At 40.3% G+C, this 19,309-nt stretch overlaps 1 protein-coding gene across 1 annotated transcript in view; it reads left to right on the forward strand.

The window, feature by feature from the left end:
* The first annotated feature begins 17,886 nt into the window (after window positions 1-17,886).
* Window positions 17,887-19,309, forward strand: part of olfm2a (olfactomedin 2a) — an 89,275-nt gene continuing 87,852 nt past the window's right edge. The window contains exon 1 of the mRNA XM_081388823.1: window positions 17,887-18,341. Coding sequence (XP_081244949.1) covers window positions 18,285-18,341 — 57 coding nt within the window. The 5' untranslated portion in view covers window positions 17,887-18,284. The remainder of the gene's footprint in view (window positions 18,342-19,309) is intronic.

Consider the following 19,309-nt stretch of genomic DNA (forward strand, 5'->3'; position numbering starts at 1 on the left):
TGGGTTTCTCCATCCCCAACGTCCCTGACGAGAGCGTTGCTCTCCTTGGCTGTGAACCGCTCCTGGCGCGCGCCTGGCAAATCCGCCGTTATAATAGGAATCCGCTTTAGAACAAGCGCGCCTTCTCTTAAAGGGAATGTGAGATGACGCTCTGATTGGTTTATTTCACGTTACGCCCAAACCACACCTATGAATAATGAAGCTACTTCAGACCAACCCATTTTAGATTTGCGCTTGGCGCAAGAGTCATTTATCCCGCCGGGAAAATAGCAACAGCGCCAAGACCCCCCACAAAGTTACTTGCGCTTTGCGCTTTGACACTTGCGTTTCAGATCGTTAAAATAGGGCCCTTTATCTTCCAGTAAAACAGACCAAAAATATTGATGACTCATCCTACACTACACAGATTTTTGTCCAATCAGATGCACTCTAGAATATGAATGCCCCGCCCCCTAATACCACCTGCAGCTGACTAGTCTCAGCCTCAGACCGTCGGCTGAACGTCTGATGCATACGGCACACAAAATTGGAAACATTTCAGGAGTTTCGAAACCGTCATCTGTTGAATTCTACAAAATTTCCGGGAAGTTCTGAGTGTGGTGTTCTTTAGCGGTCTGCCTGGATACAAAGCCGATGTGACGTCAAACCCCCTCACGGGAGAAGAAAGACATCATATTTACCCAACTGTACAGCTGTTGCTGAATATGAGCCTGCATAAACCAGTCTGTCTATTCCAGCAGAGCCTGCATTCAGCCCATTAACACAGCGCTGTGTGTTCTCTCATTTCATCTCTCGCACACACAGATGCGGATACACACTGGTTGTCCTGTGGGGTGTGACGCAGACTTACATCTGTCCCCTCATGGACATCAGAAAACATAGCTTTAGTCCCTGGAGCTCTTCTGCTTCTCAAGATGAAAGCGCAGAGCTCCTGAGAGGAATGTCAGACGCAGTGCTGGTTTTTATCAGCATCAGTGTGTGCAATGCTATCGGCGTGTTGGATGTCATGTTATTTGAGGGTGGTTAACATGGCATAATGACCCCATTCAGTGGTGTGCAAAACCATTTACAGTCATGGGGTCATCAACATAAAGTTTGCATACCTCCATAGGCCTACCAATAGAGTGTGTTGAATGTGAAAAGTGTTTAGTTTCAAGGCACGAATGACGAAATGACGATGTAACACACAAGCCGGAAAAAGCTACAGTATAAAGGATTTTATATGAACTCGCAATACCTGGAATATAATTATAACAACAACGTTGCGTTGTCCGTGGGCAAAGCATCCTTAAAGGGGGGGTGAAATGCTATTTCATGCATACTGAGTTTTTTACACTGTTAAAGAGTTGGATTCCCATGCTAAACATGGACAAAGTTTCAAAAATTAAATTGTACGTTTGAAGGAGTATTTCTGTTCCAAAAATGCTCCTTCCGGTTTGTCACAAGCTTCGGAAAGTTTTTTTCGAGTATGGGCATGTGTGACGTCAGATGTAGCAGAATTTCCTTATATGGGTCCTAAGGACACTTCTCCGGAAGGACGCGGGCGCGCGCGCAACCGTAGACCAGAGCGAGAGAGCGAAAGCAGTACGCCCATCAAAGCGCTATGCTCGGCTTTAGGGAAGTCAATGTCACCAAAGAAGTGGGTTTTTGGTTGCCAGGGCAAGACAACCCTGCACAGATTCCCAAAGAACCCGTCGTTAAGGGACCAGTGGATGGAGTTTGTTTTTTCAGAGTATCAACGGAGTTGTGCAAGACTGTTTGTTCCCTGCATTTCGACGATGCTTGTTTTATAAACAAAGCCCAGATCGACGGATTTGCAGATCGTCTAATGCTTAAGGATCGAGCAGTCACAATGATAAAGGTTTGCGGTCGTGCGTTGGAACCGGGCGGTGAGTAAAACTGCTTCAAATGTCTCTGTGTGTTGTTAGCTCGGCGCGTTAGCACAGCTTTAGCTCCGCCCACACGGCCCGCCTTCAGCCGCTCGTTTTTTTCCGGAAAGACTCGGTACAGCCTATCTTTCTTTTATAAATATAATAAAACTAAAGACTTTTTGGAGATATGAAGGATGCAATACTACTCTATAGGTACTCAAGATTAACAGGAGATTGAGTGAAAATGAGCATTTCACCCCCCCTTTAACAAACATAAATTAGATGTTTGTCACAGCCCCCCAAAAAAGAGCAACATTTGTTATCACAACAAGGTTTTGAAGCTGGGTCATTTGCATTTTAATAGTGTAAAAAATGAATATAATCGCTCTGTTCCAAAATCTGCTGTCTTCTGACTACATTGGCAACTGCTTTATCAGGCAGCATCCTAACTGTGAAAACTTGTGAAATGACTGATTCGAAACGCACTACATAGGCAGCGTCTCAACTTCTGGAATGATTTCCCCTCCATCTGATATCACTGCAGTGTATTTGATGTTCAAGCCATCTAAGAAGGCAACATATCTATGCTTACCTTTCAGAGCACACTTGGTGCTTTTAAAGCACTTAATATACCTTAAAATGGATTTGGAGCAAGAGCAAAGATGTCTATAAATGTAATATTTGGTCTGTTTTGATCATGTAGAATTCTTGATTCTTCAGGTGAGAAACTGGGTCTTATGAACGGTAGCATAGTATGTGTCTAATGGGGTACTCTCTGAGGTAGAGTACAGGTGTGTGTGTGTGTGTTGCTGAAGCGCTCCAGTAATAAGAGCCAGGGGGTTCATATGTTGCGGCTCTGAGTGTGAGGTGTGACAGCCAGGTCTCATGAATAGTGATGCTAGACAGCTGCTCATTAACAGGAAGCCTGTCAGCCAACAGACTGGAACTGCCAACACACACTCAATGCATAAACTCCCACAGACAACACACACACAATCTGTTTGCAATCCCTTCATCTCCCTAACCTGTGGCATCTCCTGAGGTGGATCCAGGCTCCTCGACTCTGATCTGACCCTGGAATGAGATGGACTCAGTCCTTCAGCTTTCATTCTCAGCGATTGGCATCTCCTCACCTCAGTCTAGTGTGCAGTACCCCTCACTCTGGAAAAATGCTCTCTGAGATTCAAGTGTTCGTTTATTCATGCCCAAGCCCACACGTCTCAGAGAGTTAGAGAACAGCACACACGCTTAGACCTCAGGCATGAAGAAAGAACCGAGAGAGGTCTTCGCATGAACGGCGCTGACAGAAATGTTCCATTGTTGGTTTATTGACTGAGACATCCACAGCATAATTACAGCTCAATTTGATCCCTAGGGCCTTTTTCACACCGCACACGTAAACGTGCATATTTATTATTATGGAGCCCATATCTCCTGCTTATGTGAGCAGTGCTGTATAGAAGAAGCATAGGTGTACAGTAAACAGAGTAGCGGTGGTTTGCTATATGCAACATACTTAAAGGAGTAGTTCACTTTAAAATGAAAATTCATACTCACCCTCATGTTGTTTCAAACCTGTATGAATTTCTTTCTTCTGCTGAACACAAAGGAAGATATTTAGAAGAACATCAGTAATCAGACAGTTTCTGGGTCCCATTGACTTCCATAGTATATTTTTTTCCTACTATGGAAGTCAATGGGACCCAGAAACTGCCTGGTTACTGATATTCTTCTAAATATCTTCCTTTCTGTTCAGCAGAAGAAAGAAATTCATACAGGTTTGAAACAACATGAGGGTGAGTATATGATGACAGAATTATCATTTAAAAGTGAACTACTCCTTTAACTCTAGCTGCACAATCTTTTGGAAAATATAGGCAATATAAAAAAATAGAGCGAGCCTCTGACCTCAAGTTATAACATTCACACAAACGGCGTTTTCTATTCAGTAAATCTGTTTGAATCCCGACTATTGAGCAGTTTATTGCTGAACTTTGGGTTCTGTTGTGCTAATTACCATAATTACCAAATTCATTTTGATGTTAATTCGATTTCTCAACAGCTGAGTTAAAATAGTAAAACCTTTGGTAAAAACATTTAACATTTAATCATTTATGGTCATTACTGTAAAAACAAAACAAATAAATAAATACAAATAAATAAAAAATAAACAATAACCATATGATCATTATTTATAATTTATAGTTATCAATTCATATATCATAATTTATAGTAATAAATAATAAATTAAATTAAATTAATTTAATGTATTTTAATTCTCATTGACCTTCAGAACCCTTGGGAAATTCATCTTGATGTCCTTCTCCCATATAACCATTTTAGAATTCATGGTAATTATTGTAAAATTAAATAATAAAATAGCATAAATGAGTGAGTAAATTATATATAAAAAATGAATGTTAATATATCTTTCAATAACAACCATAAATTATAAAATGGTTATATGGCAGTGGGACATTGAAATATTTATTCAACATTGACCACAAATTATTAAATGATTAAAAGGACACACACACACACACACACACACACACACACACACACACACACACACACACACACACACACACACACACACATATATACACAAACATATTAGTTATAATAATACAGTAACAAGCAAACCCTTTCAGTTTTATTTCAGAACTATACAGCCCAAATATAAGCCGCCAAGATTCATGGTGCGTAAAGATGGCCATTTATGCAGGGGTGCCACCCAATGACTTTGGGGGGGGGGGGGGATCCCTCTCTCTTTTCCTTTACTCTCTCTTACTTTTTCAGTTTGTACTTCTGTTAACCCTCGCTATCTCTCTGTCACACACAGATGCTCAGAATATAGGCCTTTTTCTCAGATTGATTGTAGTCATTGACAGAAGAGTGAGGCGAGCGGCCTCTTTGACCAGACCTGGTCGTCAAATAATACAGATATGAACGTCAGCGGAATAATTGAAGAAGGTGTTTTATATGTTGAAGACAGAGAGGGAGGAAGTGGAATTCAATCTCAAAGAAAATGAGAAGGGGGAGAGAATCTCAGGAGACAGGCGCACAAAAGCTCCGCCATGTTTGAAGAAAATAGAGGATAATTAGAGTGGTCAGTACCTTCCCCAGACTGGAACACTTCTGTCTCTTTCTCTCTCTCTCACACACACAACACACACACATGCAGCCAGCAGAAGACAGCACATTCTACACACGCTGACAGGCATAAATCACTTGGCTTTTGAAGCTCCCGTGAGCGGTTTATGAAACAGTCTACAGTGAATACATATCACTCTGAGGAATAGGCAGAAGATCGCCCTGCACCAAAAGAGAAAAAACACTTTAGAGCCTTCACATATCTCTTTGACTTGCTCTTCAAGGGGACCAATTTTAGCCAATTTCGCTAAAACAGGAGAGCTCACTTACTCACATGTCTTCCCTCCTCTAGTTCAGCTGTTGTGAGAGCTAAAATGGTCTCTTCCTCATTCCTCTATCACAATTGAGTGGTAGAGAGAGCCACACGCTGGCACTCGGTCTGGAATGAAAGAAAACATTCTGTCTTCAGATCGCCTATTGATCCCAACAACAGTCCCCACCGGCCGGTCCACATGACAGTAACTAGTCTCCATGACAACAGCATTTCAGATGCAGATTCATGTGGGTTCTACCTGTGAGAATAAAAAAAACACCTATTTAGCATATATGGCCACTCAAGGGGGTCACAATATCTGGAACAAATAACCATTTTATGGACATTGTTTTATCTCAGAACGTTTATGAATGTGCAATAGCTGTCAAAACTTTAGGGGCAGTAGGGATGCATGAAATTGACCAATAGTGACAATCAATTAATTTATATTGCAACATTTCTATTTCAAATAAATGCTGTTATTTTGAACTTTCTACTCATCAAAGAATCCTGAAAGAAATTGATCAGTTTCCACAAAAATATTAATCCGCACAAATGTTTTCAACATTGATAATGATAAGAAATGTTTCTTGAGCATCAAATCATCATATTCAAATGATTTCTGAAGGATCATGTGACACTGCAGACTGCAGTAATGATGCTGAAAATTCAGCTTGGCATCACAGAAATAAATGACATTTATTACAATATAAATAAATTATTTTTAAATTGTAATAATATTTCACAATATAACTGTTTTACTGTGTTTTTTTATCAAATAAATGCAGGCTTGAAGAGCAGAAGGGACTTCTTTCAAAATTTGAGCCATTGAATCAGTCTTCTTGGTTACTTTAACCCAGCATGTGCTTTGTCCAATATTTACGCAGCACTGGGTTGCCAATTGGGTTGTTTTTAACTCAATGAACATTAAATCCGTGAACATTAGTTACTGCATGAGTCAAAAAACAACATTTTTTGTTCATTTTAAAGTATGCTTTTGCTCATTTCTTTGAAATGTTAAAAACGCATCAGTAAATGTGACCCTGGATCACAAAACCAGTCACAAGTTGCACGGGTATATTTATGGCAATAGCCAATAATACATTGTATGGGTCAAAATTATAGATTTTTCTTTTATGTCAAAAATCATTAGGGTATTAAGTAAAGATCATGGTCCATGAAGATATTTTTGTAAATTTCCTACCGTAATTATATGAAAAACATTTATTTTTGTGAGTGAATGCAGCACAGTCGCGAACATAAATGGACAACTTTAAAGGCAATTTTCTCAATGTTTCGATTTTTTTGCACCCTCAGTTTCCAGGTCTTCAAATAGTTGTATCTCAGCCAAATATGGTCCTATACTAACAAACCATACATCAATGGAAAGCTTATTTATTAAGATTTCAGATGATGTATAAATCTCAAGTTAAAAAATTGACACATGTGACTGGTTTTGTGGTCCAGGGTTACATATGAAGATTACAATAAACCAAAATTAATAAGCAGGTTTCATCCACAGAGGAACCGTTTGAAGCCCACTTGGGTTCTTTGAAGCACTAGTAGTTTTCTACCAGTTCGAACTCTTGTGGCATAATTCTGCAAATCTTCTTTTGCAGCCTCTATTTTTGAGTGTCGGTTGGATGCCTTCTGCTGATCTCAATCCAGGCATTTGATGACAGAGGGACAGTGTGAGTGGAAATAAGTCCTGTGGTCCTCCATCTCAGCCCTCCCCTTCTCCACCATAGGCCTGAATCCCTCACGATCGATTTTCCTGGAAGAGAGCAGGTAAGAGAAGATAAATATGAAGTCAGTGGTCATGAACGCTCCCCTCACTCACGACGAACACACGGGCAGCGAAAGAATAATTTTCCTGCACTTTCAGCCTCCTGCTGCTCTGAGCTTTAAAACTAACCTTGATTCAAGGAGAAGCAGCCTGGATGTCCTCCACTGGATGAGCCTTTCCTTTAACCCTACAGTGAGCAGAAGGTTGATCAGCAGTCGCAGAACCACACAGCGCTCTATTCGCAAGGTAAATAACAGCTGATAGCCCGCTGCACTGAGGGCACTGAACCGATGCGCTCGCTCTTTCCCTCTTTCTCTCCCTCTCGCTGATTTCTCAAACTCGTATCTGTATCAGGAACAGCAAACTGAAAAGGCAAATTGCTTTGTCACACCCAGACATGCTTGACTACACTGAATAATTGCACTGCAGCGCTGAAAAAGAGCTGTTTTTCTTTTATCTAATGAAGCCCTTAAGGGGAGGGGAGGTGGGTTGTGTATTAAAACCTTTTGGTGTCTATTTGGGAGTGAGAGATGTAATGATTTTAGCGGTACATCGTATGTTGATCGCTCAGATCCACATACAGCCTGGTCTGTGTCCAGCTGCACTGGTTCAGTAATGCCAGAGGGAATAACAGACAGCACTGGTCTTCAAACAACAAGCACTGAGATTTGCTGACGCTTCATTCTACACACTGATACCTGCAGGGCCGCTGAGAGAAAGATAGGATGAGCGAGAAAGAGAAAGTGAGAGAGAGAGATGATGCCAGAGCCAAGGGTTCAATCAGACCATTGTGGCTTCTTGGCCAGAGGTGACTGTTGAGGACTCACTCTTAAATATAGAGAGGAGGATAGAATGAAAAAAGAAAAATAGAAGTGAGAATGATTGTGTGCAGGGCTGATTGCATAAGGCGGGATATGGATATGTTGGGATTGCATTTATAAATGTACATTTACTGTATATTCAAACTTATTCAATTAGTGAACTACAGGAATAAAGTCATTAACTCTAAAGAAAAACTCACAGAGACAGAAGTTGTTGTGTATGAGTAGATAAAAGTCTGGGTTTGTTAATTATTTTAATGTATGGCAGTGTTCTACAGGGCGCATCTGTTCATTTTATGGTTTTGAAGTCGCAACTGCTTAGAGCTTGACATTATGATTACACATTTTCCAAATATTAAAATCATATTTAAATATTCGGTAACACTTTATTTCGATGGTCCACTTCAGACATTCTATAAGTAACTTTGCAACTATATGTCAGTCAACTCTCATTATTAGTACACTGTCTGCTTAATATCTGCTAACTCTTTATTTTGATGCTCCCCAATATGTTGTTAAAGGTGTAGTAAGTGATTTCTGAGAAACGCTTTTGAAAATTTAAATCAACATGGATTGGACTGAACACCACAACCCTCTTGTAGCCAATCAGCAATAGGGCCATAGACTCATGATGGGGGAGGAGAAAGAGTGAGTAAGCGGCACATTTGTTGAAAGACTGTAGAAAGAAAGAGTTTCGCTCAAAATAGTCGCAATTTGTTCGAATACACAGAAGTGTTCTGTCATCTCGAAGTCACCTGCCCCTTGAATGATGAAATCATCAAAGCAGTGTACTGGATTGGGGCAAACTTTGTAGATCCCAGAGAGCTCCCAGATATCTCAGGACTGGACTGGAGAGAGGCCATCTGCAGATGTCTAGAGAGATTCGTTCCCGTCGAGACCTTCTCCGGCCAAGATGGCCACCGCCACGCCTGAGCCCTCCGGTGCTTCTCATTTCTCCGGTGCATCCTCGTTTCCAACCTCGCGTTTCAAGGAAAGAAAAGGAGGACGGAGGAATCTAATGAAATCTTTTTTTATACATTGGAATACTTGATCACTTGAGCGTCACTTCACTGCATCATCAGCAGCGCTCAAAGGATCTGCCCTTATTAGTCCAGTCATTTTAAGCCAAAATGGGGGTCAACCTTGAACAAATTGCAACAGAAGCAAACTCAACTGATTTTGTATCCTCTATGTCCTGAGTAAGGAAAAAAAAGCCCTGAAGAATCCCATTAGGGGAAAGTTTTGAAAAAGACCCAAATAAAGCCTATTCATACGCCTATTCATTCCTTTTCTCACGTGAATAGGGTAAAACATTTAACCTTTAGATATCACCATGAAAATTACTGAGTTGATTAAGACAAACAAAAAATGTATTACAAGTTTTTTTCAATTGTTTGTTAACATGGACAAACGGTGCATAATCTAATTACATATGCTAATATGCATACATACCACAACAGATCTAAACATTGGGTATAGCCAGGTGAAAATGTCTTGTTGAATCTTGTTGACATGTAACAGTAAAATACTTAATGTTAAGGTCATGAACATTAATACATAGAGGCAGGAAGAAGTACTTTAGAAACCAGCCTTTATTCATTATTATTGCAGAGATGGGGTTTGGGGCTGGGTCTGTGGGACTGTTTCTGGGGGTTCACTTTTTATTTTACCCACCTTTTGTCTTCTGCATTCTCCTGTTCTTCCCTCAGACTCATCCCCCAGAAACAGTCCCACGGACCCAGCCCCAAACCCCATCTCTTAAAAATGAATAAAGGCTGGTTTCTAAAGTACTTCTTCCTGCCTCTATGTATTAATGCTCATGGGTAGCCTAAATGGGCTCCATTCAGACCTTAACATTAAGTATTTTACTGTTATATGTCAACAAGATTCAACAACACATTTTCACCTGGCTATGCCCAATGTTTAGATCGGTTGTGGTATTTATGCAAATTAGCACATACGTAATTAGATTATGCACCATTTGTCCATTTTAACAAACAATTTCAAAAAACTTTTTTTGTTTGTCTTGATGTAAGTTATCAACACCACTTCTAGACCCATTCCTGTCCCCAGATCCTTTCTTGTCCCAATACCTGTTCCTGTCCCTCAACCGGTTCCCGCCCCAAGGACTGTCCATTCTCCTAAACCCGTTCCTACACCAAGAACTATTCCTGTCCCCAAGCCTGAGCCTGCCTCCGAGCTGGAATCTGTCCCTGTCCCTGAGCCTAAGCCCATAGCTCCGCCCAAAAATAAAGACCATGAGGGTAAGATATTAATCTATACATCAGTTACATTGTACAAATTTTGGCATGTTATGTTTAAATAAGTTTCATAAGAAATGTAAGGTAATGCAGGGTCCAAAGATGAGACGGCAAGTTTTAAAGTTTCGACACTCACACAGATATATAATGCGTATTTTAAAAACTTTAAATGTATATTTATTTGCAACAGTTATATTAACAACTATAATAAGAAATGTCTATCGTAAGAACAGCTGTTCAGCTGATGGACACCGTGCTGCGATGTCATGGGAACATTCCAGGTGAAAATAACAAGGAAATTACGTTGTCTTTCGTTGCTCCCTTCATCAAGTGCGTTCCAAACGGCTACATAATGGCACACAAGTGCCCTGCTCACTCCAAAGTCCCCACTTCAAGGGCTCTGCCCTTCGAAGGGAGTAGGGCATGCTCACGAGCAATAAGCATGTACTAGCCGGGTTCGTCACTTATTGGGGTCCCCTGGAAACATTTCCGTTGTGGTCTGTGCTATTTGCAGCGCGTTTCTGTATTTGGTTGTGTTGTGAGTATTTGGGGCACACATGTGTTGTGAAACTACTGAAGATGTTTTCTTAATTTGCTGGTGTTTTTCTATTTGCATGTGTTTTCTTCAGTTGCAGCTTGTTGAGCTCTCTCGGACACCATATAGTAGTCATTCATTTAAGCAATTAGTTGACTAATCGCACGTTTATATTAATTTCTGCTTATTCTATATGAATAATTATACTTATACTATAATGAGTATAAGCAAATACTATATGGTGTCCGAGAGAGCTCAACAAGCTGCAACTGAAGAAAACACATGCAAATAGAAAAACACCAGAAAATTAAGAAAACATCTTCAGTAGTTTCACAACACATGTGTGCCCCAAATACTATAGTACAGTATAGTATTTAGTACTGGTCCCCACACGTTTCTGCTGGAAAGTGCGCGTTTTTCCATAGACAGTAAAAGAAATGGACACAGCGACCCCATTGGATTCAACGGAGACAAAGTGAAGTCAATTAGAAGCTCTTACTTCCTGGGGGTCGAGCGTACTGCGCAGACTCAAACTGAGCTTGACGACGTAGATGTGACGTGAGCAACCCGTCTGTCTTCTAGTAGCTGTGCCAAGAGAAATCTGAATCATTCCCTTCCGAAACTTGCAGAGACGGAGAGCTTGAGTAGGAGCTGTCGATGATCTTGGAGCAGGAGAAACTTTTGCTATTTATTCTGATTAATTATTTTGTCACTTTGCCTCCATGTTCCCCCGATTACCCGCGAGCTTCTCCTCCCGTCCATACGGTAATTCTCTACTGTGCGACAGAGAGTCGCGTGGTTATGACGCAATCGTTAGCCTATTTTTACAAAAATTGCTTCTACGGGGCCATAACGGAAGCTACAAGGTAATGGAGCCTTTTATACAGTTTCGTGTTTCTTTAGAAATAAATAATGGACAAATGGAGTCTTTAAACGCCTCAGATGTAAAGTTATTCGCTGTCAAAGTGATGCCAAAATGAATGGGAGTCAATGGAATGCTAACAGCAAGTGATGGTCTGCCAATGGCGGCGCCCGGGTGTACCTTCAAAATAATAGAAAACCATGCCCCCCTGCGTTTTTCATTTCGTGCACGCGCATAGGAACGCATGTTAACGCGCGACACGATTATTTTTTTCCGAGCTACAATTTATAAACAAACACTGTTGCCCTTTGTCGTTTATCAAACGTAATAAATTGTTATCACTCTCACTTTTTTGTCAGGCACAAAGTCACAAAACAGACCTGGAAGTGGCTGGCATTAGCTAGCAAGACAGACAGACTAGGGAGAGATGCACATCAACTTAACTTTACTGTTCTTTGGTGACATAAAACTTGGAGAAGAGTCTAGACAAGTCTACCTGATAGCTGTTCCCTCAATTCACTCTCATAGAGTTTTTTTCTCTCTTTTCATGACCAGAAGGATAGTTCCGCTTAATTTTCTCATCGATGTTGTAAACATTGATTGACGTGCTTTGACATGAGGGGGAGGCGGGGCCTTGAGTAATTTGCGGCGCCAGAGAAACAAGCGCGCAGCCATCTTTAGAATATTGTCTTTGAACTTCCGGTTTAGCGGTCGCTCTGTATATTTCTATGGCATCGCTGTCGAAGAGTAGTTAGCTGGTGAAAGGGATTTTCTTTATTGTAGAGTTAACTAAAGTTACGAGCATAGTAATGTTTAAAGCAGATGTCTTAACAAATGAAGATTTTAAAACGGGCAGTTCATTCATAAATACATAAGATCGCTGTGGAAATACAAACCGGAAGACAAGACGACAAGCGCAGCTGAAAAGGGGCGGAGCTACATAAGGTATAGATAGGGCTCTGCCCTTAAGTGTGGCATTACTCCCCGAGTCTGCAGCTGAAAATGAGAGCGGAGGAATTCCTCCTTCAGAGAGCAGCAGGGGAAGTGCATCATAATGACTGTTTAATTACTCTCCCTTCATCTAAAAAGAGGGAAATTCGGCTTCTTTCCGGACCGACGCTGTGCGTTTCGGGGGCAGGTTTGCGGATTGTGCCGACGGGTTTGAAGAGATTGTTCCGTAGCAGGGCTGTAATTAAACCATCAGTGACAGTTTGGAGTATTTAACTTCATAATGAGCCCAAGTGCGTGGAGTTCAGTGCTCTGCGGCTAAGCTCCTGTAATCGCTACTATCTGCTTAATTATGTAAAACTATTCTTTTATCCCCCAGCCCCTTTCTCTCTGTCTGTTCATACACACAGACTCGGTGGGAACAGCCATTGGAAAGCATACCCGATTCCGAGCAACCTCTGAGGACTCGGCTTCACTTCCGGGCAAAGCTGAATGAAAAAACAAGGACATTTAGTCTCTCTTTGTTTACCCCGTTTGCCTGAATCAGTTCTTGCGACCCCTTGGCTTACAAATGCCGTTGCCATGCCAACCCTAATAACCCTTTATGGAATCAGTTGTCATATTTGCATGAACAATTCCCTTAAAGAAGAAAGAAAAGCATGTAATTTCACAGCAGAATGGCCTTTATGACCATACGTCTTCAGATGGCTATTACTGTTACCCTGCGTTTGAGAAACGAGGGGCGCAATCACCGCCATTGTAACTTTGACATGGGGGGGCCGACTGTCAAAAGACCTCCAGTCTGATTTTGGCATCAGCGTGCATTAAAACGACATTCTCCGGGTTGTTGAAAACACAGGAAGCCCATTTTGAAATTAAAATTCATGGAAGAAGAAAAACATGAAATGTTTTCTATTTCAATGGAGCAGAAAAAAACGACACAGAGAGAATTGCCGACAGCAAATAACTGCAGGTTTCTGTTGGCAGCGAAAACAGGGAGTTATATGCATTTCCTCGTATCCCATTATTCTTCTTTCTGCATCCAATTAGACACAAGTACAGGCTATCGAACAAACCCCAACAAGACTAAATATAAGCCTGTGGTGTCTAGATGGAAGCTCTGTGATTTTACTGATGGATGTCATTAAAACAATCTTGTGGAGTTCTTTCTTCAAACAATCAATCAGCGAGCAGCAGTGAACCCATAACAAGCCTTATCTAAGTGCAGATACGTGTTGTTTACTCATAGTTCATGGACATATACAAACAACGCATCGGTGCGCTGCATCTCAATACTTCTGAACTTTGTTCGCCCTTGCCCCAGTTGCCTTGGTTACGAGCCGGTACTAAATGTGCAACCGCCCATGGGAGGGTGTGAAACTGGTTTGATTCTGTCTGTCTTGGCCGACGAGCAATCTGCCTCTCACACCTTCTCCTACTACTGGGACTGTAATGGACATTGCTATGGCAACAAACCACTCCTTATACACTTCTTGCCCCATAGGAGGGCAGTGGCTGAACACGTGACCTGCTTTTTATGGCCCAAAAAAAGTATCGCTGTGGCTTGCAGATGGGACTGAGCAATGACCAGTCATCGCTGAGAGGGAAATAACTGTGAGCTGTTCTGGACTGATGCGGTGCTCCACTCAGAGTGGGATGTTTGATAATCCTGCTGGATATCTCCGGCTTCTGACCTCACAGCCTTCGGTTGTCTGATGCTGGGAAGATGATGAATAATAAAAGAAATGCTATGATTTGTTTTATAAGTGTATCACTCTCAACAGAGACGCCATGTTTTACAAAACTTTTTTAAGCAAATGTTTGCCAAAAAAGTTTATAATAATATTTTGGAATATTTAATCATTAATGATTTTTTATTAACACTTTTTATTATTCAAATAAAGTAATTACTTTTTACTATATTTTATAAAGTAATAAATTAATATCATTTAATTTTTGTTTGTTTAAATAAATGTATAATAGTAATGTATTTTCTTGTAAAATTCTCAAGTTTCCGTCACATAAAATTAAATAAATATATATATTAAATAAGACTAAAATTAAATTCCAAAACTGTTAATTTTTTTTTTTTTTTTTATGTTGCATTTGCAACTTAAAAAGTTTAAGTTGAAGCAATTAAAATACTAACTGGAAATAAATAAAAACTAAAACTGGGCTAAAATTAAAACTTGAAATGGAATAAAAAATAAAAATAAAAATGACAAAACCACAACAAAATTACTAAAAATGAAATTTAAAATAAAGATATTATTATAAAATATAAAAACAATACTAAAATAACCCTGGCTCTACATCACAAATTGTTCACAAATGTTCTCAAAAGTCTTTTAAGAAAATGGCTCTGGTTCTATTCTAATACTATATGGAAGTCCATTTCAGGCACATATGTAAGAGAAAAAAAAATGGTAACAGTTTACAGGTGTACTAATATGCATTAATTAATGCTTAACTAATGCACAGATAATTATGATATTTTACTTAATCTATTAATCAGATAGACTCTTCACTAGTTGCTGATGTGGTAATCATTAATGAATGGTTTGTTTCTTCATGTGTCATACATTAACTCATTATTAACTGTACATTATTTAGGCATGAATTAATGCGTACAGTACCAGGGGAAAACATCACAATTATGACTTTTTATGTAATACTTTTGACTTTAATAACATAATTATGACTTTTAATGTCATCATTTTGAGTTTTTATGTAACAGATAGACTTTTATCTCATAATTATGACTTAGCATCTCATTATTTATTATTTATTAAATAATTATGATTTACAAAAGCATGATTATTTCTTTCTCACGTGGCAGAAGTGGCCTTCTATAAATGTGCTATGTCCATAGTATGCTGAAATATTGCTGGGCTTCACTGACAGTGCTTGACATTTGCTTGAGAAAGTGGAAGTGACCGGAAGAATGCTGATGGTTCTGAGACTCGCACACAGCAGCTCAGACATCTTTCAGACTCCAATGCATCTTCCCCACCAGATCAGGATGGGCCCAAAATCAATGCACAGTCTTTGAAATGAACAGGTATCGATCTGTTTCTGTTTCCACTGTTCAGTCCTCCTTAAAACCACTACATATCCCTCTGAAGGCAGCCTGATGTTGGATAACAAGTTCTCACCATTTTACACTTCACGTACACCATTTGTGACCCTGGATTCACAGTCACATGTCGCACGGGTATATTTGTGGCAATAGCCAACATTGTATGGTGCAATATTATCGATTTTTTTCTTTTATGCCAAAAATCATTAGGATATTAAGTAAAGATCATGTTCCATGAAGATATTTTGTACATTTCCTACCGTAAAAATATAAAACATTTATTTTTGTGAGTGAATGCAGCACAATCACAAACATAAATGAACAACTTTAAAGGCGATTTTCTCAATGTTTTGATTTTTTTGACACCATCAGACTTCATTTAAAAACATTTACCCACTTGACTGGTTTTGTGGTCCAGGGTCACATTTAGAAAACAATTAAGCTTTTTTGCTTTCAATTGATATTTTGCTGTTAACTTGTACAGACTTGAAGCTTCCTACTGAATATGTGCAAAGACACACACACACACACACACACACACACACACACACACACACACACACACACACACACACACACACACACACACACACACACACACACACACACACACACACACACACACACACACACACACACACACACACACACACACACACACACTAAACTCTAGACATTGTGCCCTTAAGCCTTCAGCATACAAAGAGACTATCTGCCACCGTGAAGGAGACAGAGAGAGATAGTGGCAAAAATATAGACACTTTAACTTCATGTCCTCTTCATAGTGTGCAGCCAAGTGTGCAAAAACACACAGAGAGAGGGAAAGAATGAACTCTTGATTTGGCTCTATGCCTCAGAAAACAGAACTTTTTCTGACTTTTTCTGCCTACTTCTTTGTGTGTGTGTGTGTGTGTGTGTGTGTGTGTGTGTGTGTGTGTGTGTGTGTGTGTGTGTGTGTGTGTGAAATAAAATTGCTTTTGTCATGCATATTTAAGAATGCAGATGGATATAGCAAACTCATTTGTGTTATCTGATATGCATCAATGAAAAGTGGCACTGAAAAACAAGAAAAAAAGAGCAACATTTTCTGCAGCTTCTTAAATAATATGCGCTAGTATTACTACTCAGCAACAATAAAGAGACTCCAATCTTTTACAGTGCAGTTTTGCCATACTGGCATTTCCTCTTACAACAGTAAATAAATGTACATAGATCCACCGTAAATACCTGCGACCTTCACATGAGCAATCAACAAGTAGTCCATGGCCATTATAAGTTTATCATATTTATCATATATATTTATAGGAGTGGCAGGCATTTGCACTTGAGTTTGATTCAGGAGTGTGAGCTCAGGCATCTTTGTTTATTAATGCATGTTCATATTGCTTGCAGGCAAAAAAACATAATCCACCCCGTCAAAACCCAGGACAATCAGAGCCCTATACCACAAACTCCACCAACAACCAGAGGTTCCGCTTCCCCTCCTGTGCTGCTTCATATTTTTGTGGAAACTAGTGTTGTCCAGTGTGTGTTGAGACCAACACTCCTTAAATTATTCTAAAAGATTCACATTTACTGCCTGAGAAATGTCTTATATTTAATCAGTGAATACAATTAGAATAATAAGGCACTATATAAAATTGATTAAAAATAAAAGCAACTATTTCTGAAATATGCCACTGCCCGTGGCAACATCCATATAACCTTAGCTATATTTCCTAAATATTTTATGAGTGTCTCCATGGCCTCTACAACAAACCAAAACAATATTCACCTCAAATTAAAATTTGATGTCCATCTATTTATTTACTAGTTAAGTAGCCTTGTAACAACTGGGATAATGTGCTGTAAGCTGGTCATTATCACAAAATGAACTCCTTCAGGGTGATGCGAGACTCTATGCGGGTTTATTTTGCAATAATGACCGTCTGACTACGTGCATTATCCCTTACTTAGAGACGCAACTCTCTTTCACATGCAAAGAGCCACTAATACGCTGCTCAAAGTCTAATCCAATCATCAAAACGCCCGTATCATAATGTCACAGCTCTCCTGGGGACATGCATGTCATTTATCCCCATCTCAAAAATCCATTGTTTGTGCAACAGACTGAGCTGTCAAGGCAAAGCCTCCTCTCTCTCTCTCTATCTCTCTCTCTCTCTCTCTCTCTCTCTCTCTCTCTCTCTCTCTCACTCACACACACACACACACACACACACACACACGCTGAGCTTCATCTTGAGCAGGGCATTTCTTTTGAATCTGTTCCCAGAGCATCAAAGTGTGCTGCTCCTAGTGTCGGAGCATCGCAAGCACATTAGTCACCTTCCAACCTCTGCAACTGGAGCTCGGTCAGTCGATCCCACTTCAAAAAAAAAAAAAAAAAAACCTGCTGAGAGGGGAACTGCTATTATACTTAATTTCCCGAGCCCGTTTACAACTCTGACCTCTTGGTGGCGGTCACAAGCGAAAGACAGGGTACTAATCATAAAACACAAGGCGGCTCGTTGTGCCGTGCACAGTGGGGGTAATCTGCCTCCGTGAGCGGAATAAACCCCAGCGCGTGCCTCCTGTGATGTGGATGGATCGTCGCGCGCGCTCGACAGAACGCTGAAAGAAATCCTGCGCGGACCGCGAGGAAAGCAGGCGAGCTCTGAAAAACGAAAGTGTCCAAGTGCTGGTGGTGGTCGGAACGCTGTCATTTCGAGAGGAATGCATCTCTTCAGTGCCATGTTCCTGCTGCTAATGTTATCCACTATACCCTGCGAGGTAAGATGCCTTCGTAGCATGCGAAACACTGCTCGTGTCCGTCATCACAGCCTGTGTTGTGTGTAAATACGCATTGTTGCGAGATGCGCTGTGGCTTCTTTTGATTATCAGTTTTTAGACGAGCTCTAATTAGCTCATTGGAGGTTAATGGTCGAATCACTGTTGAATTGTTTGGATTAATTTCAAGTGAGCGTCTCGGCACGCAGGGAACATTTTCGAAGAATCTAGGAACTCGATTAAGAGGAGGACAGCTCGAGGACTGAAAAGTTGCGCAATGAATCACAAGCAGACTTGTGTTTGTTGAAGCGCAGTTCGTATTGTTACAGGAGCACTTGTAAGAGCTGTGTGTCGTTTGTTCTCCTCGAGTGTAAGATTTCCTCGCGCCGGATGACGAGAACTGATGTGACAGATGTGAACTGAAGTGAAGGACAGCACATTATCTGACCCGGAAATATTCTTGCCAAATCAGACATGTGAAAATTTTTCATAGACTCGCCAAAACTACTCTTATAGTCGAAACTCTTTTAGTCGTTGTCATTTACATGTCAGCTCAACTATCAATCAACCCATACTTATTATTGTGTATAAAAGACGCGATTGGAAACTATGGCCCGATTGGTCAGGACCATGGACAGCGATCAGCCAATCACCCGATTGCGTTTGTGATTGGCTGAAGTAGCCTTTCTACTGCACTTTAGTTTTTGAGTAAATTATTACTCGTGCCGTGCCACAACATGAGGCAACTTTATAAAAGCTAGCAGTGGAATTAGTCAATATTTAATTTGAGGGTTTTATTCTGCAATAAAGCGCAGTAGTTGGGGAGACTGGGGAGTGCTGGAAACATGATTAGTTAACACCATTAACTAATTAGATAATGACAGGGGTTACATCAATAAAATACATGACCACCACTCTTGGTGACCGGAGATGCTGTAGGCTACAGTTTTAGTTTTGATGTGAGAAAGTAC

Source organism: Scardinius erythrophthalmus, assembly GCF_964197995.2.
Source record: "Scardinius erythrophthalmus genome assembly, chromosome: 1".
Classification (NCBI taxonomy): Eukaryota; Metazoa; Chordata; class Actinopteri; order Cypriniformes; family Leuciscidae; genus Scardinius; species Scardinius erythrophthalmus.